Source organism: Cervus canadensis, chromosome 14, assembly GCF_019320065.1.
Source record: "Cervus canadensis isolate Bull #8, Minnesota chromosome 14, ASM1932006v1, whole genome shotgun sequence".
NCBI lineage: Eukaryota > Metazoa > Chordata > Mammalia > Artiodactyla > Cervidae > Cervus > Cervus canadensis.
Genome location: NC_057399.1, coordinates 13,869,132 through 13,890,444, shown reverse-complemented (window position 1 = coordinate 13,890,444; position 21,313 = coordinate 13,869,132). Strand labels below are relative to the sequence as shown.

The window sequence follows — 21,313 nt, the reverse complement described above, 5'->3', positions numbered from 1 at the left end:
AGGGTTTCTCAGTCTTGGCATTATTAACATTTTAGCCAGATAATTCTTTCTTCATTTTTTGTTTTGTTTTTGACATTTTAGCTACATTGTGCAGCATGTGGTATGGTTCCCTGACCAGGGGTTGAATGCAGGCCTCCACAGTGAAAGCACCGAATCTTAACCACTAGGCCATCAGGGCATTCCCTGAGCCAGATGATCGTTTGTTTGGGGAGCTATTGCATGCCTCGGAGGATGTTTAGTGGCATCCCTGGCCTCTGCACACTACATGTCTGCAGCAGCTCCCGGTGTGACCATCAGACACGTCTCCAGATATTATTGCCAGAGTTCTCCTGAGGAGCAAAACTTTCCTTCATTGAAAACCACTGGAGTAGAGTGAGAAGAGCTAGGTGTGACTTAAATTCTCAAATTTCAAGGTCATGGGAAGATCAGAGCAGTGAACACTGATGATATGGTAAGAGTTAGAAAACAGTTGATGCCTCTGTACCACTCGAAGGTAGAAACTTGTTTTCTGTTTGTTTTCCTGATTTTTAATCATCTCTGGTGGCTCATCTAGTAGACAAGACGTCAGAGAGACTGAGTTCTGGACCAGCTTTTTTTTTTTAACTGGACTGACAACTCACTAAAAGATAGCTCTTTGTAGACCTTGGACTTTAAAGATGCTATTGTCTGGGTAGAGTTCTTGGTCAAGCAGCAGGAGTGCCCGTCCTTCTCTCATGGCCTGTCATCATCCTAGATCCTAGCTGTGCAAGTGACATCCAGGCTGGTTTCAGAAGTGCCCACAGATGTTTTAAAACAACTGATGCACTTAAGTGGCATCAGTGCCTAGCATATATTTTGTGTGTCTGTATGGTGGTTTCTTGATTACTGCCTTGGCAATAGAGGCCAGTGAGCGAGGGGAGAAGCGTCATCACCAAGAATGAACCACTATTCCACAGATAAAACCTAGGTGATGATTTGTTTAGTATAGGCTGGTGTTTCTGCCTCAGAGCTCCTTTGTTATATGTATTGTTCCTTGCACTTGGGATGCCCCTGAGGCAGCTCAAGGAACAAGATCACAGCAAGAGGAGGGCTCTGCCTTTTTTCTTAGCACTTTGATGTAGACTAGGAATTGACAGGCCTTCCAAAATACTTAGTGGAGTCGGAAGGGTTTGCAGGAGCAAAATTCTGCCCCAAGGATGCTTTGCAGAACCCCCAAGGGAGAGTGGTGATCCTGAGAGGCAGGGGAGAGGTTTGCTCCACACCCTGCCGCACCGTTTCCCTGTTAGTCCCTGACTTAGGGCCCTCGTCGCTGCTTTTAGTATCCTGACCCCTAACTGTTCCAGTGAGCTGCCTCATCAGATGAGTGGAAAAAGGGAAAGAAAAAGAGGGAACACATGAAAAGCTAAAAGCAATTGCCATTTTAGAGAGGAATTTTTTTCATGTTGGATGCTCAGGATATGCTGTTTTAGTGGCTTGAATCACTAGACAAGTATAGGCATGAATACAAACCTTTTAATTTTAGGTATTTGGCAGTTTTGACTTGAGCACTGTCATCTTGTGGCCTGGGCTTATTTTTAAGGAACATTCTTTTCTCTGTTACAAGTTTTCCTGAGGAGACTGCATCTTCACCATTTACCCAAGCCAGAGCGCACTGGATCCGAGCAGTTACCAAGGTTCGACTCCAGCTGCAGGAGGTAGGAAGTCTGTTGTTCCGGTTCTAGCTGGGACAGTTTTTCCTTTGAAATTGGGAGACATATGGTGCTGAAGAAGCAGCCAGTGATTAGTCATATTATAGTGTGCTTCTGGGAATGCATGAGAAGTAAGCTAGAGCCTTAAGAGATGGGGAGGTAGCTGTTGACTTCCTTGTACCCTAAATAATGGAACTCAAATAGACCTAGTGGGTTAAGAGCCTGAAGGTAAAATTAAATGCTGTTTTTGGTACTACTATCACCTGTGAGGCTATTTCAAGTTTAGGATAGGAGACTGTTTCAGGGCCTCTTAGGGTCAATTGTTGTTTCCTTTGGCCAGCCAGTTCAAGTGCCACTGGCTGACTTTTACAGGGCTGGAAATTTTACTCAGAAATTTCTGTGGGCTCCCCTAATTTAAGGTCCAAAATATTAACACATTAATATCTAAACTAATGTAAAAAAGTAAAAATAGATATATTTTTCATTTTCAATGTTGCAAATTTGGAGTGTCTTTATCTGTGTTTCAGTAGTCAGTCTTCAGGCAGAAAGGTGGTTTTTAAATGATGACAAGTGGCTGTCAGTAGTATAATACCTGGCAGATGTCAAAAATGAAAGCATGCTTACCTGTGTAAACACACTTTAAAAGTAATTTATTTTGAAATAACCTCAAACTTAAGAGAAAAATTGACAAAACAGTAGTGTAAAGAACTCCCATATCATGCTCACCAAAGTGCCTCAGTTGTTGACATTTTATATTATTTTTGCTTTATCACCCTGCATCCATAGTGATTAATCTTTTTGCTGAACCATTTGAGAGAAAGGGAGAGGCCTGATGTTTTCCTTTTTGTATTTTCCAAAAAGGCAAGACTGCTCTCCACTGTAACCAAGAAATCCACAATGACAACACTGTCATCAAAACCCCATGCAAGTTTTGCCAACTGTCACAGCAATGTCTCTTCTCTGGTCCAGGATACAACTCAGGCTAACATGTTGCATTTAGTAATCTTGTCTCTTAATCTCCTTTAATCTGAAACAGTTCCTCTTGCTTTTGACAGATACTGTAGGCCTTTCACTTTGTGTTCTTCACTTTGGGTCCCTCTAGTGTTTCCTCCTGTCCAGACTCAGGCCATACTTCCTTGGCAGGGATTACACAAAAATGGTACGTTGTACCCTTTTTAGTGAATTGCATCAGAAAGTACATATTGTCAACCTGTCCTACCCCTTGTAATGTTAACCTTAATCACCTAGTTAAGTTTGTATCAGTTAGATTTCTCTATTGTTAGGCACCATTTTTTCTTGGCAATTCCTAAGTGTCCTGTGGTTCAGTACTCTGAGACGATGCCAGTATCTCGTTCTCATCAAATCTCATGTACAGGCGAAGGATCCATGTATGACTCCTGTCTGAATCTACCACCACAGACGCTGGTTGCCAAATGGTAACTTTCTATTTCCATTATCCTTTCTACATTTGTTAGTTGGCATACTACTATAAGGAAGAGATTTCTCTCTTTTTTTAATCAGTTTTTTATTATTAATTTTTCAAAAGTAAGGGTCTTATAATTCTTATAATAAAGGAAAATAAAATAAATAACCTCCATATAGAGGAGTTCTGAATGAGAAAAGCAAGAATGTATTGGAGCGGTTTGTTAAGGCTTTTTAAGAGGCAATACAGAATCTCTCAAGGATAGCTAAAAACAGTTGCCAAAGCTTTGAATCGTCTAGAGAAAAGCACGGTTTATTTAAGAGTAACCAAGAATGATTGCAACTTAGTATTGGAGCAGTAGTAAATATATTCTTAACATAGGTCATGTAACTGAAAGCTGATTAGGTGTGGCCAAGAGGAGGAACGGAAGCCAGAGTTTAAAGAAGGATCTGATAACAGCTGAAGATAGAGTCAGAAGTACACCACTTACACTTAAGATGAGATTTGCTGGCACATTGGTTGAGGTTGTAAGACAGTAAGAAGTTAAGTATGGCACCAAGGACTTTTCTTCTGAGTAATTGAAAGTTCCACCTATCTGCCCTAAGATAATAATTTTTTGTTAGTTTCCTATTATTGTAGATTCCCCCCCCCCCAAAAAAAAGAATTTCCCTATGTAGGTGTAAGTAAATATAAATTATATTCTAATCCCCCTTTTTTTCTTTAGCAAAAAAAAAAAAAAAATGGTATATTATACACACAGGGAGTATCTTGTTTTTTCACTTGTAGCTTCTTCCATATTAGCTCTAAAAGAACTTTTTTCTTTTTAAATGGTTGCATAATATTTCATTGTATGAATGAACTACAGTATTCATTTGGTTGTTTTGGGTCATTTGCTGTAACAAATCATATTGCAAATGATAACCTTTTACATACATCATTTTGTTTGTGTTCAAATATATCCGAGAGGATATGTGTTTATAATTTCAATAAATATTGCTCTCCATTTATCAGTGTCTTAAAACAACAAAGGTTTACTTTGCTCATGCTTCTTATCATCCTGTATGTTGAGGAATTCTGCTTTGTTATCTGATGTGCAATCCAGGGTAAGTGATCAGCCAGCTTCTAGAACATTGCCAATATTGGTGGTAAAGAGAAAGAAAAGATGAAAGAGAAAATGAAAGAGAACATAGAAGATTACTCTTTGGCCCAGAAGATACAGTATGTCACTTTTGCTCATATTTCTATGGCCTAACCAAATTATATAATCATATATAACTTCAAGCAAATGATATACCTTGAATAGATAGATCGGGATATTTGTGAAACTTTAGTAACTATCCCAAAGTGTATCTGCCTTCCACCAACTTAAACTCTTACTAGTAATGTAATGACATATTGGGACTAAAAAACCAGATCCTTTGCAGAAAGAATTTGAAAAGAAATGATATAGACTATATTCCTTTCCAGTGCTACTTCTTTCTGTACTCTGTTTAGTCAACATTTCCAATATATAAAATCTTTTGTTCAAAGTACTTACTGTTTCCATGTACAGAGTACTCTTTCTCCTTCTCCACGTCTCTAACTATTCATTCACATCTTTTATATCCAGTCAGGTGTCAGTTTTTTGGATAAAACTTCCGGACTCTGTGCATAGAGTAGACCCCCACCTGTATCCTTGGTTTCGCCTTTTGCAGTTTCAGTTACCTGTAGTTAACCACAGTCCAAAAATAACAAATGGAAAGTTCCAGAAATAATTCTTAAGTTTTAAATTGAATGCTATTCTGAGTAGTGTGATGCAATCTCATGCTGTCCCACTCCTCCTCATTCTGGGTGTGAATCATCTCTTTGTTCAGCGTATCCCACCCATTAAGCACTTAGTAGCCATCTCAGCTCTCAGGTTGACTGTCATGAGGTGGCAGTCCTGGTGATCAGATAACCTTTATTTTACTTAGTAATAGCTCCAGAGCGCAAGAGTAGTGATGCCAGCAGTTCATGATTTTTTTCACCTTTCCTCTTTTATTTTTTATTAATTTTTTATTAGAATACAGTTGATTTGCAATGTTGTATTAGTTTCTGCCGTATAACACAGTGAATCAGCCATACATGTCCAATATATCCGTTCTCTAGACTTCATTCCCATACAGGTCCTTACAGAGCACCAAATAGAGTTCTCTGTGCTATGCAGTAGGTCCTTATTAGTTATTTTTATATAAAAGCAGTGTGTGTGTGTATGTCTGGCAATTCATACATACCACTGAGAAGCAGTAAAGTGCTTCCTTTAAGAGAAATGGTTGAAAGTTCTTGATTTTTAGAGGAAAGAGGGATAGTTAGAGAGTTTGGGATGGGCATGTACACACTTCTGTTTTTAAAATGGATAATCAACAAGGACCTCCTGTCCAGCACATGGAAGTCTGCTCAGCGTGGCAGCCTGGATGGAAGGGGCGTGTGGAGCAGAATAGGCACTTGTATGTGTGTGGCTGAGTCCCTTCACCGCTTCATCACCTGAAACCATCACAGCAGTGTTGACTGGCTATACTCTAATACAAAACAGAAAGTTTTTTAAAAAGTAAATTTAAAATAAGGAAAGAAAAAAAGGATACATTGAGGTGGCTAAGATCTATAGTTAGGATGAATCGTCTAACCCTGAAATTGGTAAGAAGGAAAAAGAAATTCATGCTAGTTTTGCTGTCACACCTCAGACTGCAAAAGTTGTGGCCATCGTGTGTGATAAATGCTTAGTAAAATTAGAGAAAGCATTAGGTTTTTACAGTTTTAGAGCAAGAGAGACCACATTCACATAAATTTTATTACAGTATACAATTGACCTTTGAACAATACGGATTTGAACTGCATGGGTCCATTTATATGTGGGTTTTTAAAAATAAACACTATAGATCTATGCAATCTCTGATTGGTTGAATCTGCAGATGCAGAACCTTGAATACGAAAGGCCAACTATGGGACTTGAGCATCCTTGGATTTTGATATTCATGGCAGGTCCTGGAACCAATTTTCTGTGGATACTGAGAGATAACTATATTGTTGTAATTGTTCTATCATTAATTATTACTGTTAATCTCTTACTGTGCTTCATTTATAAGTTATACTTTATCTGTATACATACATACATTCATATATACATACAAGCATCCACTGGGGTCTTGGAACATAGCCCCAGAATAAGGAGAGACGACCCTACTTTGGCTAAATTTGCGTTTAATGGAGTTACTTGTTTACTGTTCCATCTCTCCTGTGTACTTGTAAGATCTTTGAATGCCAGGGCTATGCTTTTTATTGCTGCTGTTCTGGAGCCCAATATAGAACCTGGCAGAGTGTTTAGCCAGTCTTTTATGGATGCTTAAGTCATCAGAAAAGCCCATTAGCATTTCCACAGAAGTCTCCCTGTACTTCTTTATCTTCTCGTAATTCTTTAAAAAGAAAATTTCCCAAGGCCTAGCACCTAAAGCCAATAACAGCAAAATATTAACTATTGAAGTTAGCTATGTTATATAATTTATATATATATATATATTAATATAAAGTTACAGAGTTTATATTACTATGTGTGACTTTAGAATTTTTCTCCCTTAGGCATTGTCTTGTGAGCTTTAATCTGAGTTATTAAATATTTTTTCAAAAAGCATATTTTAATGATTATTAGTAGATTACAGTATTCCATCATGTAGATATTCCTTAACAATTCCTCTTATTTCTTTACTGTTATAAATAATGCTATGATGAGTATCATTATACATAAGTTTCTTTTCATTTCTGATTATTTAACTTAGCTTTCTCAAAGTAGTCAGATAAATTGCTGAGTTTAAAAGTGCACACCTTTTAAAGGTTTGTGATAAACTTCTACCTGTGTTTTCAGAAAAGTTTTTCCGATTTATACTTTCAGTAATTGAATGTCTTGCACCAAGATTGAGTATTATTGCTTTAGAAATTTTTAGTCAATTTGGCAGAAGAAGAATGGTATCTCATTGTTTTAATTTGCATTTTTTGATTACTTGTGATTTGAGTATGTCCCATAAGTTTATAGATCTTTTACACTTCTTTAGCTGATAGTGCATTTAATAGACTTTGAGTAGCTGCCATATGGACCGAGCTACCCTTATGCCGTTCCTGTAAGACTGTCAGCAACTTAAGGGAAGAGGTCATATAGGTCATCTCTGTATCTGGGCTGGCTGAGTACCTGGCCATATGTATTTAATGAATGTTTGACATTGCTAATGCTGTTGAGGCAGTAATGTTGGTAGTGTGGGTGGAATGGATGTGATTCTGTACCTTATTTGGCTTAGCTGCAGAAAAATCTGGGGGAGGAGGTGAGACTTTTTAGCTCTAGAAACAGAGACTGCGGTGGCAGCAGGTGGGTGGGTGTTCCAGGTGGAAGGGACATTGAAGGAGATGGCATGGAGGTAGGCCATGAAGACGACTTGACAGAAGTTCTTAGGTTGCTAAAGAAAGCTGATGGAGGGGAGTCAGTAGCAGAGATGGAACTGAGCAATAGATAAGAAGGCTCGTGTTTAAATGGAGCCATCCCAGGAGGTCCGAGATTGCAGCTAGTTAGCTTGAGGGAATCAACATTTTCTCAAGAAAGATCATGAAGACAGAACAAACTGACTGTCTCCTGCAAAGATCTCTTCTGACTGTGACTCTCTCCCCAGCAGAGAGACATGCACCTTGGGCTGCTGTGAAGCTCTAAAAAATTAACTCCTCTTCAGAAGATAGTGAGGGTCCAGGGAGGGCCTTTGAGGGCCCTATGTCTTAGGCTTAGTTGCACAAGGAAAGCACTTTTTCTGTAATTTTAAACTCCGGGGATTTTGCTCTGGTCATGTCTGCCTATCTTAACTTTTTATTACCTCAGCTTTTTGCCCTCTTGGAGACCACAGTTATCCTTCCTTTTTCTCAAAATCTCTTAGCTTTCTCCCTAACAATTTCTATTGTAACACTAAAAAAAATAAAACAAAAAAACTAAAGAAATGGCTTGAATAAGTAATAAATATAAAAATGTAAAGTTATATGAAAAGGATACGTATAATGTAAAGTTTTCCTCCTGCTTCAGACTTCCAGGCCTCTCGTTCCCATCTCCCCCATCTCTTTGTTACCTGCGTCTTATGAATCAGTCTGGAGGTAAACTGCGTTTATAAGCTTGCATCTGTGTGTATTGCACACATTGTCCTTCACTTTTTATTCATTTACTGTTGCGTCTTGAAGATTTTCCCCTATCATAAAGAGCTACTGCATTTTAAAAATAGCTGCATAGTATTGTTTTCTGTGGATATATTACAGTTTGTGTACTCTCTTCTCTGTTGATGGATCTCAGTTAGATGGTATTGTGCTACTCCCACAATGTTGCAACGCAAATCCTGTAGTAAACCTCAACTTTTAGCGCGCACTTCAAACTTGTAAGCCCTACTAAGAACAGGCCCTGCTACCACTTCACAAATTAGAGAGACCTCTCTTAGACGTGAGCCCTCCAGGCTCTGTCTGTCCTTTGGAGAACTGTAGAGTCCTTACCTGATATCTGAGACGGATACATTCTTTACTGGCTTAAACCTGACAGTTCATTAAAGCCATTTTGTGTGGAGACTATGCCTTTTTGAAAATGCCCCAGGCATTACCGGATCAGGAATGAGGTTTGGTTTTCTCTGGCTTTCTCTGCCACTTCAAGGCCATTGCTAGATCCTTGCATAAGCCATTCTCACACCTGCCTTCCCTGTTGAAATTAGACCTCAACTCTTGCATAACTCCCCATTCAGTCATTGAAAACTTTAGTGTGTACATCACAGTTTTCCTTCTAATTTCAATGACTTTCCATAGTCCTTGTCCTTACCATTATCATAGTGATCATTATTGAAGACTTATTTTAAGTGCTTTACAGGCATTATCCAAGTGAATCCCTATAATAATTCTATGAATTAGGCTTATGTTATTAGGCCTGTTTTGTAGATTAAGAAACCGAGGTTTAGAAAGAAACTTGTGCAGGATCTCCTGTGTGGTAAGAGTTAGAACCAGATTTGAATCTAGACCTATTTAACTCCAGAGCCTTCTTAATACTAGTATCTACCACTGTCATCTTAGAACCCTGTTTTCCAAAGTATGTTTCATAGGACTCCATTTTCTAGAAATGTTAGTAGATTATCATGTGATAAAGAGTTTTATGGTCAAAGACATTTGGAAAACACTGAGTTCCAATAGAGTGTAACATAAACAGATGGCTTTATCACAGGACTTCTCAGAAACTTGAATATATTTAGGTTTGTTGTGATTCTTCAAGAGGGGGAAAATGCAGAGCATTAAACTTTTTAAACTGTGAAACTGATTTGGAAAAGCATCCTGTAGGAATTATTTTCCAAGGCATACACTTGAGGAAAGTTTTTCCCAGATAATTTCGTTGTCGGTTCATTAAAACTGTGTTTGTGAAGGTCCATTGCTACCGTATCCTGTGGTTGTTTTCAAGTCTTTATCTTTTTGGACTCACTGCAGTATTTGACATGCCTCCACACTCCTTCTTGTTTTTACATCTAAGAAACCATCTCCAGTGTTCATCTTCTCTGATGTCTCTTCAGTCTCCCTTTTCTAAATTTTCTCTCTGCTCACTTCTTAAATGTCTGTGAGGAAATTGGCATTATCACCAGAGCCTCTGAAGCAGTAAGATGTTGTTTGCTTTTACAGGGTGTGGAAGAAACTTGCCCAGTTGGTTAGTAATAAAAGCATGCCCTTGAGCTGCCAGGTCTTGCTACAGCCTGATAGTCTCAGCACCTCCTGTTTTGTCCTTTTAATATACAAATCTAGCTCAGTCTTTGTAATTTAACTGCTTTGGTAAAAACTAGGCAGAGGGAAGTTCCGGAGATGAAGCTGAGTGGGTAATAGTAATGACATCCTTAAGAAATTAAGCTGTTATGTATTCTTTTATACATAGAGAAAAGCCCTCTACCTCTTCTACTCCCATCTGCACTGAACTGAGCAGAAATATCCAGAAAGGACTCAAATGGTCCTTTTTCTCATGTACTCCATGTCAGGTAGGCAGCAGGCCAGAGCAGGGATGAAAGCTGAGATTAATTATTTTCCTCTAAAGCCGACAGTTAGAATGTTGCTTCTGCTCTAGTCCAAAGACTCTCGACATAGGAAAGGAAAACACCAGGGTGCTTGGATTTTGGTTCTAGATTGTAGCCTTTATTCCCTTGCCTTTTAAATTCCTGGTGAATTTTAATTTTAAATTCCTAAAAGCTCTGCTTTTACTTTTTCTACCTGTTATGGGCTGAATTACCCTCCACTCCCTGGTTCCTATGTTGAAGTTGTAATACCCAGCTTCTTAGAATGTGATTGTATTTAGTGATAGGGCCTTTGAAGAGGAATTACAATAAACTGAGTACTTTGGCTGGGCCCTACTGAAATCTGACTGGTATCCTTGTAAGCAGAGATTAGGACACACACATACGTGGAAGGAAGGTCTTGTGAAGACAGACAGAAGATGGCCATCTACGTAAGCCAAGGAGAGAGTCCTCAGAAGGAACCAGCCTTGCTGACACCTTGATCTTGGACCCCTAGCCTCCAGAACTGTAAGAATTAATTTCGGTTCCTTAAGCCACCCAGTCTGTAGTAGTATGTCATGGCAGCCCTAGCAGACGAAAACTTAGGCAGAAGGCGGAAGAAGACGCTCAGAAGCATCAGTGTTTCTCACCTGAGAGTCTCTTATTTCCCATGGTCTAGCTGGTGGGAAATACGCTCTCTCGGCAGACCCATGCATAACACCCATGCCTTTTGTATTTGTTTACTCTTATCCCTATTACTAATAAAACTTAGGACTCAGCTGGAAATACAAAGAGCTGGGTCCTTGCAGTAGCTTAGTCTCAAAATCTGAGAGAATTTGAACAAAGTACTTCCTATTTCTTAGTTTCCTTAGCTGTAAAATTAGGAATAATAACTGTCCCCTCTCACAGTTTTGGTGAGATCATAGAAAAATGCATTTTTGAGGGCAGAGCTTTATACACAATTGCCTAGGTCATCAGTGGGGTTCTGATTACTGAAGTGTTGTCAGGGCTTTCTCGTGACCTCCCTAGCCTAGGCCTTAAGCGACCCACCAGAGGTGTTGGGGAGCACAGCCAGAGGCTTTGCTGCCAAATGGGAACCCGGTGAAGCTGCTTCCGATGGTTGAAGTGGCATGGAGCCAGTCCCGAGGATTTCAGGCTCTTACAGGGCTCTAGACTACAGATGGCGTGGTGTTCCTGGGATAATTTGCTATGCGGATCTCTCAGATGAGGCTGTCTATATATGGTGCTTCTCTGGGACCTGCAAGGAAAAACATCTGTGGAGTGCTTTACCCTGAGGAGCCTGGGAGAGCAGGCCAAAGGCTACCCTGGGCACTGTGGAAACACTTTCCAAGAGCTGTTTTTCTGTACTTGTCTCGGGAAATGCTTAACATTTCTCTGAAATGTTCTGGACCCATTTGTGTCCTGGATCTGGGTGGTTATCAGTGATTGTTCTGGAAACCTTAGATTTCATCCTAAGCTGTGACTGAACCTTGAGAATTATAAGACATCACATCTGGGACTGGGATTTGGAACTCCTTGTTTCAAAGGGTGGAGTTTGGCTCCGGTTTCTGAGGAGTATGTTAGAACATTTCTGAGGAATGCTGTCATATCATTAGCCCACCTAGAGTCAGAGGAGGGTGTCAGGTTCTGGCAGCAGGCCTTCGCTCCTGCTGGTGGTATTTTCTGGACATAGTGTCAACAAAGAGAAGTACTTTGTAAATGTGTATGGAATAAGTAACAGAGCAGCCCTTCTTGCTTTCTCCTGCTTTCTCTGACTCTTGCTGCTTATGGGACTATCCAGCGATTGGGAGCATTTGATCCTGTCTGGGAAGGAATTCTTGCCCTGTAAGAGAGAATTCTTCTGCAAAAGTTATTTAAAAGGAAGCAGCTAATATAGTTATTCCATTTTAAAAAATCAAGCCAGATAATAAGTGGGTACAGCTGGGTACTGTTGGGGCTATTTGTAAGATATTTTCTTTTTAAAAGAATTAAAATGTTTGGCTGCTCTGGGTCTTCCGTTGCAGCACACAGGCTCAGTGGTTGGAGCATGTGGGCTTTAGTTGCCCGGCAGCATGTGGATTCTCAACCACTAAACCATCAGAGAAGTTCCCAGCGTTTCCTTATTATTAGGAGCTTGTAGGCCAGAGAGTAGATAGAAATATCAGTCATTAAGTTAAATATTTAAACATTTTTTTGGCCAGATACTTCAGTCTCTACTTTGTGCATTCCATAGTAACTTTTGAAACCCCTTACTTGTAGCTTCCTATTTTCTTGGGTTCTTCTAGTTCTTTCTGACCTTGCTTGCCTCCTTTCCTGTCTGTCTCTTGGCTCTTCTTTCTGCACTGTCCTCCTCAGGCATCTTTTAATCTCAAATCTGCATCTCCTCAGCCTCTCATCCAGTCATTAGTTGATAGACACTAATTGAACTGCTCAGTACTGTGAACTGGCCAGTACTGTGCTGGATGCTGGCTTCCGTGCTAGGCAGCCAGTGGACTCCCAGCAAGCCTTTCAAGCAGATGATTCCCGAGTATATACCTCTCACCTCCCTTTTTTCCTTAGGTTCTATCCTTCATGTCTAGTTATCTACTGCTGTTGTCAGCACGATTTCTTAATGTTTGAAGCTTCCGTTTTGGGCCCGTTCCTCTTCCTTTGTTCTCTGTTTGTATTAACATCACCATCATTTTGCTAGTTCACCCACTCAAAATTACGGTGTCATTCTTCCTTCTCTCTTACCTCCCACATTAGATCATTTGCCAGATCTTGCTCTTTTTCTCTCTGTGATATCTTTTATCAGTCTACTCTCTGTTCCTCTCTGCATTCAGGTTCTCTTTACTGCTCAGACTATGGTATTAGTCTTCCAGTTGTTTTCTTGCTGTTATTTATTTTTCTTGGAATCTGTTGTGTATTCCACTACCAGACTTATCTTTCTGAAAAAGAGCACTAGTCATGGCTACCGCTTGTGCTTAGGGTTCGACTTAAATGTCACATCCTTTGAAGCCTTCCTGAAAGTCCCCAGTTAGAATTAGACACTCATTTTTCTCTCTTTCTGTAGCATTTTATATATAGTCAATTTTGATGTTTATCATACTGTCCTGGAATTGTGTGAGCATTTGACCTCAAGATTATGTATTTCTTAAAAGAGTGTCTGTCTACTATGTGACTCCTTTTGTATTAAATTCAGAAACAGGCAAAAGTAATCTGTGGTGTCAGATTTCAGGATGGTGATTATTTTTGTGTAAGAGGGTAGGTAGTAACTAGCTACAAGTGCAGTGGGGCTTCTGAAATTCTGATGATGTTCTGTCCTTGATCTGAATTCTGTTTACATTGGTATACTTTTCAGCATGTATGTTACAATTCAATAAAAAATTTAAATAAAAGCTAGGTGAAAAGAGCATGAAAATACAAAATAGAGACTCTGTCTTTTAAACTTTATATCCCTGATGTCTGGCATCCAGCAAGTCTTAACAGATATGTGACTGAGTGAACGAGTGAATGAATGAATGAAATTTTTTTTTCTTAAGAAGCATTGGTTTTTCTTTCCGTTGATAGTTAAAGTATAATCTCAACTTTTTAGCTTGACATCCATGGCCACCATGAATTGGTCCAACCTACTTTTCTAACCTTTGTTAATCCAGAGGACATATACAGTTGGAAGAAATTGAGCCTTAGAATCAGCAAGATCCTGAATTTTGAAGTATGGCTCCACCACTTAGCAACTATGTAACCTTAGGCAAGTTGCCCAGTCTCTTATAAACTTAGTTTTCTCATTTCTGAATTGGCTATTATTTGCCTCCATGAATAAATATGGGTTAAATAAGATAACACATGTAGGGTAGGAACTGGCATGTTGTTAACATTTAGTATATGTTACTTTTCCTTCCTTTCCAACATCACACCTTCCTTTTTGTCCTTTTCACATCTTTGCTTATTCTATATCCTCTGCCTTGAATGCCTTTTCTTCTCTTCAGTTTTGCCTCTTTCACGGAGCCTTCCCTGATTCTCATCCAAACCAACACTGTGAAAAATGGAAATATTTACTCTTACAAATTCTCATACATTTCACCTGTGTCTTTTATGATACACATTAGTCCCTCACATTAACCTTTAGACATTGCCAAAGGCTGCCCTCTCAGTCTAGGCCCAAAGAATAGACACTCCAATTGTAATGCTGGAGGCAGGAGCTCTTCAGTTGGAAATAAATTGGGGCATGAAAAGGCAGGTGAAGAAAACTGATTTGGGCCTTTGATTTTTTTTTTTTTTAGTACTTCCTCCTACACAGGTAGAAATTCAGATGTCTAGTCAAGGATATGGACCCAGGAGCAAAGGGTCAAGTTGCAGATTGCTTGACCTGTCGTTGGAATTGTTCTTCTATTCACGATGTCTTTATGGCGCAGCCTGATATAAGTTAGAAGGCCTTGCAAGAGTTTGAGTCAGCAGTCTTAGGAATTGAGTGAATTTCCATGTGGAGTGGGCTTCGCTGGTGGCTCAGACAATAAAAATCTGCCTACAGTGCAGGAGACCTGGGTTCGATCCTTGGGTTGGGAAGATACCCTGGAGGAGGCAGTGGCTACCCACTCCAGTATTCACCTGGAGTCTCTTCTCTGTTTAATATGCCTTGAGGGCCTAGTATATATAGGTTTAAAAAAAAAAAAAAAAAGAGTTCAGAGATTCAGAGATCCTATTCCTGGCCACTTATTTTCTTATTACTTCTGCTTTCTACCAGCATTTTCCTTGTACATATGGAGGCTTAACTCCTTTCCTAGATCGTACTTGAGGTCAGGAATGAATTATCCTTATAACTTTTGATTATTTAGGCACTCAGCAAAGTTTTGTGGGAAGATTGCTTAAAAGTATGAAGTGGTATTGCAAGATCATAGGTAATTATTTCGAAAGGAATGAAACGGTTTATAACAAAATAATTGCCGTAAGACTATATAATAAGGAGTAATCCCTTTGAGTTAAGTTGGTCAGAGAAGTCTTGTCAGAGAAATTCCCAGAGGGGGCTAAATCAACAATTGTTATTAAATATCAAGAAATAGCCAAGAAATAAAATAATGAGCTTAGAAAGATAGAAACCAAGGGATAATTTGCTTCCTTAAGCAAGTCATTAAGGAGATCCATGACTCCTTGTAAATGGCAAGCTGTGTTCTTTCCATAAACAATGCAGCTGAGATTTACCACCATTCCAAAGCAGGCATATCCTGAAATACAGTCATAATGTATAAAATAAGACATCTTCAAGCCAAAGGGAAGAGGTGAGTTGTGGCAAATAATCTTTGCCAGTTCTGTGGGTGTCTGCTTCCCTTTGTTGGTTGTCATCTTCAGGCATGCTAGGGAAATGTGTTTATTTGGTCCACACCTAAGGACATTCAGACATAAATAGCCAAAGATGACAAATTAGGAAGGGCATTCTAGATGAGAATCAACACCCTAGAGCATTTCTTATGACAGGTGAGACAAAAGCTGTTGACTGGTTTCTACCCAGAATGCTCTTCTTGGCTTTTGCCATATCTGTCCCTTGAAGTCCTTTTCTTATTTCTGACAGCTCCATCTTTGTTTCCCTTTCAGCATTTATTTTTCTCTGCTTGCCCCTTAAAACTTGGTGATTTCCAGGGTTCTGTTTTCCATCTCATGCTCTTCTCTAGATAATCTCACCCATGCACTAACAAATGCCAGATTTCTTTATCTACTTCAGTCCGCTTTCATGAACTCCAGACTCATGACAAGGTGCCTGTGATATTGTCACCAGAAATTTCATAGGCACCTGATGCAGTATGTTCAAACTGTACGCATTGTTTTTTCTTTCTCCTCAACCTCCTTTCATGTATGTGCTTTATCAGTAAATGGCACTATCAGTCTTCCAAGCACAAGCGCTAACACTCCTCAGAATATGGGTATGTGTAGCGGGGCTATGTATCATAACATTTCCTGTGTTAGGTTATGGACTCCCTAAGGGCAAGGATTATATCTTTTCATCATGCCTGGTATTGTACCCAGGTACCTAGTAAGTATTCATTCTATTATTTATTTTGGTGAAATTGTATTCAGTTCAGTTCAGTCGCTCAGTCGTGTCTGACTCTTGGCGACCCCTAATGTTCAAAGATACTGTACTAGTCTGTTAGGGCTGCCATAACAAAGGATCACATACTGGGTGGCTTATACAACAGAAATTTATTGTCTCACAGTTCTGGAGGCTGGAAGTCCAAAATCAAGGTGTAACGCGGGTTAGCGCTTTCTGAGCACTGTAAGGGAAGGATCTATTCCAGTCTTTTTCTTAGTCTGTAGGTAGTTGTCTTCTCCCTGTGTCTCTTCATGCTGATTTTTCTTTATGTATGTCTTTATGTCCAGACTCCTTTTTTATAAAGAGACCAGTCATGTTGGATAGAGCTCACCTTAATGACCTTACTTTAACTTGATTACATCTCTAAAGATGCTGTCTCCAAACAAGGTGGCACGCTGAGGTACTGAGGATGAGGACTTCAACACGTGGATTTTGAAAAACACAGTTCAACCCATAACAAGACCCCAAAGTGGTTTTTGCTGTTTGGGCTCCAAGTCTTGTTTTCTGACAAGCGCTTGTAAGGTTTTTAGCATCCTCAGCATACTGGTTTTTACTCTCAGATAGCACTCTAGACAGTGTCGTATGGAAAGAACAAAGGACGGGATGGCACATTCAGTGAGTGTAAGGAGTTTGGTTTAGCCAAACTTAGGGAATTGGGATACTTTAGATTCCTCTAGACACGGACAGGTCAAGAAAGAACTTTGATAATATGCCAAGGAGTGAGCATGGACTTTTTCCTGAGAGCAGTCACAGAACGATATTAAGAAAATGAGCGACAAAAATCTATCTACATTTTAGAGCTATCCCTCTAGCAAATTGTCAGGAATGGATTAGGAGTAAGGAGGGGTGAAAGGGAGGTGACTCTGGAGGAAGAGAGACTAGGGAGGATGGATATTTTAAAGCAACTTGAATGAGAGATAATGATGCATAGACTATGGGTTGTAGAAAAAGGGACAACTTTATAGGTAGGAAGGTAAAATTGATTAGACTTTGTGACTTAAGATAGGGGGATAAAGGATTTTGCAAAGAGATTCTGTCATTGGATAGAGAATTAGAATATAGGGATCCTAAAGATTTTGTGTCTGAGCAGAGAGGTTGTTTCGGGGTGTGATTTCTATGGGTGAGCTGTCAGCATAGGTTCCAATGCCTGCACCACCAGGGTTCCCCTTGGGCATTCCCTGCTTTCTGGTTAAATCCAGTGCTTTCTCTCTTCTGCTTTACCTCGTTGAGTACTTCCCTTTCTTCTGTGTGTGTGTGTGTGTGTGTGTGTGTGTGTGTGTGTGTGTGTTTGTGTTAATCACTCAGTCGTGTCCAACTCTTTGTGACCCCATGGACTGTAGCCCACCAGCCTCCTCCGTTCATGGAATTCTCCAGGCAAGAAGAGTGGGGACCACCACCCCCCTTCTCTAGGGGGTCTTTCTGACCCAGGGACCAAACCTGGCTCTCCTAACTTGCAGGCAGATTGTTTACTGTCTGAGCCACCGGGGAAGCCCTTTCTCCCCCAGGCATCCCTAGTAATCTGTCAGAGATCCCCAGCTAATAGTATAGGTATCCCTTAAGTTTTCTCTTCCTTCTTTGAACATTAGCTAGTTTCCTATAGCTCAGTGCCTCAAACCAAATATATTTAAATATATAGAAAATCATACAGGGAAAACCCCTCCTTTTTTGGGAGTCCCTTCATTGAGGCCCAAGACACTTGAGATTTGTTTGTTGGCCAGGGCCATATTCTGAAGAGCTTGGAGCCTACACCAAGAGAATTTTCTAGAATTGGATTCACTCAGGTAGATCTCAGAACAAGCCGCAAAGAACTGAAGGGGATATTTGATCAATATTAGCCAGTCAGAACATAGTGCTAGAGATTTACTTCCCCCTGACATTTCAAATTTTGGGTTCCCACTAGAGAATTCTCAGCATATGGACCCTTGGCTCCTTTGGGGTACAGAGACTAAGGCAGGACCAGTTCACTTTGTGGACTGGACCAAGAAATATATAATCAGATATATAGGTCAGCACCAACCTTAATCCTAAGGAGCCCTCATCTGGGAACTGTGATTTTTACTAAGTTTATTTAAGAGGGTGGTAGACATGTACACAGCTTTGCTGTGTATATTTTTGATCATTAGTTCCCGGAGTGAAAATAGGACCACACGCTTTGGAAGTCTAGACTGGAAACCTGTTTAGCTGGGCAGTCCTGAAGAGTTTATCAGCTCTTTAAAATTTTGCTAATCAGGGCTTGACCTGATTATAGAACTGTCAGCAGTTTGTGACTCCTTAGGCCTGCCTTGCAGCTTGTCAAGTCTGATTTAGACTGTGCGGCAGCTGTGTCTTTGCACATCAGTAAAGTGAGTGTGCCTCTGCCAGGCTGCTCCCTCCTCTAGGGCGCATGTTCCTGTGGGAAGAAGGAGAACCACCTCCCGTCACCCATCATTCTCTGCTGCATGTAATTTCTGAGGAGTTTATAGAGGACAGGGGAAAAAGAGACTTTGCCACCAGAACAAAGTGTTTTCCTCATGAAACAGATCCGGGTTGTCTGACCATATACCAGCCTCTTCGTGTTGCTCCTGGCTTTACTTAGTGGTAGAGAAAGAAGCATCAAGAGCTTATTCCTGCATAAGTCAGGCTTGGGTCAGCCTATCCTTTGCACCCTGTGGATGTGATTGTTAACACTGGAAGAAAAGGCGGGCACGTGTTGGTTCTGACCCAGCCACTCTCTGGGAGTGACATCTGAAAAGGCAGGCTGGGTTTGGAGCAGGCACCTCCTTTGCTTCTGAGCCCCAAGGAGACGTGGATTGGTCTGTGTGAGAGGAGAGAGCTGCGATTGGTGAGCCTGTCCTCGTCTTTGTGCGACAGCTCTCAGATGCGTTAGCTGAAGACGAGTTTTGTGCACCAGGTGGTCCTCTGACTAACCCACCCATTTGGTTCCCCTTTAGAGCTCCTGCAGCTCTGAACCTTCCCACCACTCTGCGTGAGTGTCAGTGTCTCATGTTGAATTTCCATCTTGACTCATCTGTCTCTAGGCGAAGATCCCTGCAAAGATTTAAATTGGGAACCAGACCTTGAGAATGTCTGTTCAGAGCATTTCACAGCTTCGGGATAAATGCATTTTCCTTCTTAACCCAATCTGTTTTCCTAATTCTGTCCAGCTGGTTCTTGAACAGCCCTGCTTTGAGAAAGCTGCCCAGCTAAGGTGGATGCTTGTACTAGCTCTTACCTCCCAAGGCACTCCTATCCTTTTCGGCCTGCCCAGGATTCCCAAGAAAGAGATCCACGGTGACAAGGGGGCTGCAGTTTGCTCCCATGGCTCAGGAAACAAATTTTGTCTATCCCAAAAGGGGCTTCCCAGGTGGCTCAATGGTAAAGAGTCTGCCTGCCAATGCAGTAGACACAGGAGATGTGGATTTGGTCCCTGGGTCGGGAAGATCCCCTGGAGGAGAAAATGGCAACCCATTCCAGTATTCTTGCCTGGAGGATCTCATGAACAGAGGAGCCTGGTGGGCTGCAGTCCAAAGGATTGCAAAGAGTCAGACACAGCTGAGCAACTGGGCACACGAAAGACTCGTTCATTGAGGAGGTCTGATGGTCCTTTGGTCACATGATGTCTGGCGCTCTCTGGGCTCTGTTGAATGGTGACAAAAGGAGCATGCTTTTTTACTGAGTTTACAGTGACCGCTGTTTACCACTGTCCCGCTTATGCCCCTTGTTTCTTTTGCTGAACCTTGAGAAGGAGGAAAGATACAAAAGTAGTTTATGGACAGAGCCACATGAGCGCTCTCATGAAGACTAGAACTAGAGATAGCAGATTTGTTACACCTCATGTCCTAAACACATTTTCTCTTGTCTGAGCCTTTGTTTTTCTGGAAAACTCAAACTGCTTAGAAGATGAGCTGAATGTGTTTGCATAGGCATATGGACAAGATGGACACATCAACCTCAGTTACAGGCTCTGGAGGTCCTAGCCCCTGGTGGATGTGCTGGGATGAGGTAGGTTCTATGGGTGGTGTCCTACCTCTGAGGGTCTTTCTCAGTCTTGAGAGTTTGATATTCTCTTGAGTGTAGGAAGCTCAGACCCAAATCTGGTCACGACAGCCACTGCTCTGACCTCTTTAGGAGTGGCTACAGATCTGGGGGAGGGAATTCCAATTTCATTAGTCTTCCCTATATTTCTTGTGTTAATAAACCCTTTACCTCTTTCTCCTGGCTGACATATGAGGAGCTCCACAGTAAATTTGCCATGACTTCCACTGAAATTTGACAGTTTTCAAGGTTTTTTTTTCCTTTCTGTATTTAGATGTGGTTATGGTTGCACTGTCAGCCCTTATCTCTTCTGTCATCCAGCCAGCTCTCAACTGGGTTAGGAGGTATTTGCTTTGCTTCAGTGTTGGCTGCATAATGAGGTGGATGGTTAAGAAATGGGTTGTGTAGTGTCTCTGGAAATCTAAATTTTTTTCCTTGGTTGAGGGGGAAGCAGTATTATTGGAAGAAGGCAGTAGGGAGGCAAATGTTGGCTCTGGCTTCAACGCTTTCTCCTCAGGATCTTGGATAAGCCGAGGAAATCACTCTTAATTTAAAAGCTTGTTTTATCTGCCGTACAGGGCTGCTGTTCTGTAATGACAGATTCCAAGGTGGCCCCCGTAGACTGCCTGCTTCCTGGCCAGCAGGGCCTCATTTTGTTGTGCACAGTCATGAGGAATGGTGCAGGGCAGCAGAAGTAGGAAGGTTTGAAAGCCTGGTTTGGGCGTGATGGGTGAATCCAGTCTGCCCACCTGCTGTTAGCCTGAGGAGGAGGGGGATTATTTTATTAGATTAGGCTCAGAGGAGGTAGAATAGGAGTGGCTTCACTGGATTGTTACTGGGCTGACTGGAGTACTATTTTGAGAAGAATTCTGAGGTTCTCTGGGCTCAAACAGTGTTTTTCCTGTCCTGTGGTTGCAGAGTAGAAAGAGGTATCATGTGTTTCACGTTTTTGTCACTGATACTCCAGGGCTTCAAGGGTCCCTGGATTATGCTTGGCATTGTGTTGCAGTGAACAACCTGAGTGCTCTTTGAAGATAAGAATAATTTCCTGATGAAATTTAACTGGAATTTCTTGATAATTCCACTAGAATTGTTGAATTATTTGGAATTA

General features: G+C 40.9%; 1 protein-coding gene across 5 annotated transcripts in view; it reads left to right on the top strand.

Annotated features, from left to right (window-relative positions):
• UNC13B (unc-13 homolog B) overlaps positions 1–21,313 on the top strand; it is a 203,353-nt gene that overhangs the window by 115,907 nt on the left and 66,133 nt on the right. For all 5 annotated transcript variants that reach the window (XM_043486619.1, XM_043486623.1, XM_043486622.1 and 2 more), the window contains one exon: positions 1,583–1,673. In XM_043486619.1, coding sequence (XP_043342554.1) covers positions 1,583–1,673 — 91 coding nt within the window. The remainder of the gene's footprint in view (positions 1–1,582; positions 1,674–21,313) is intronic.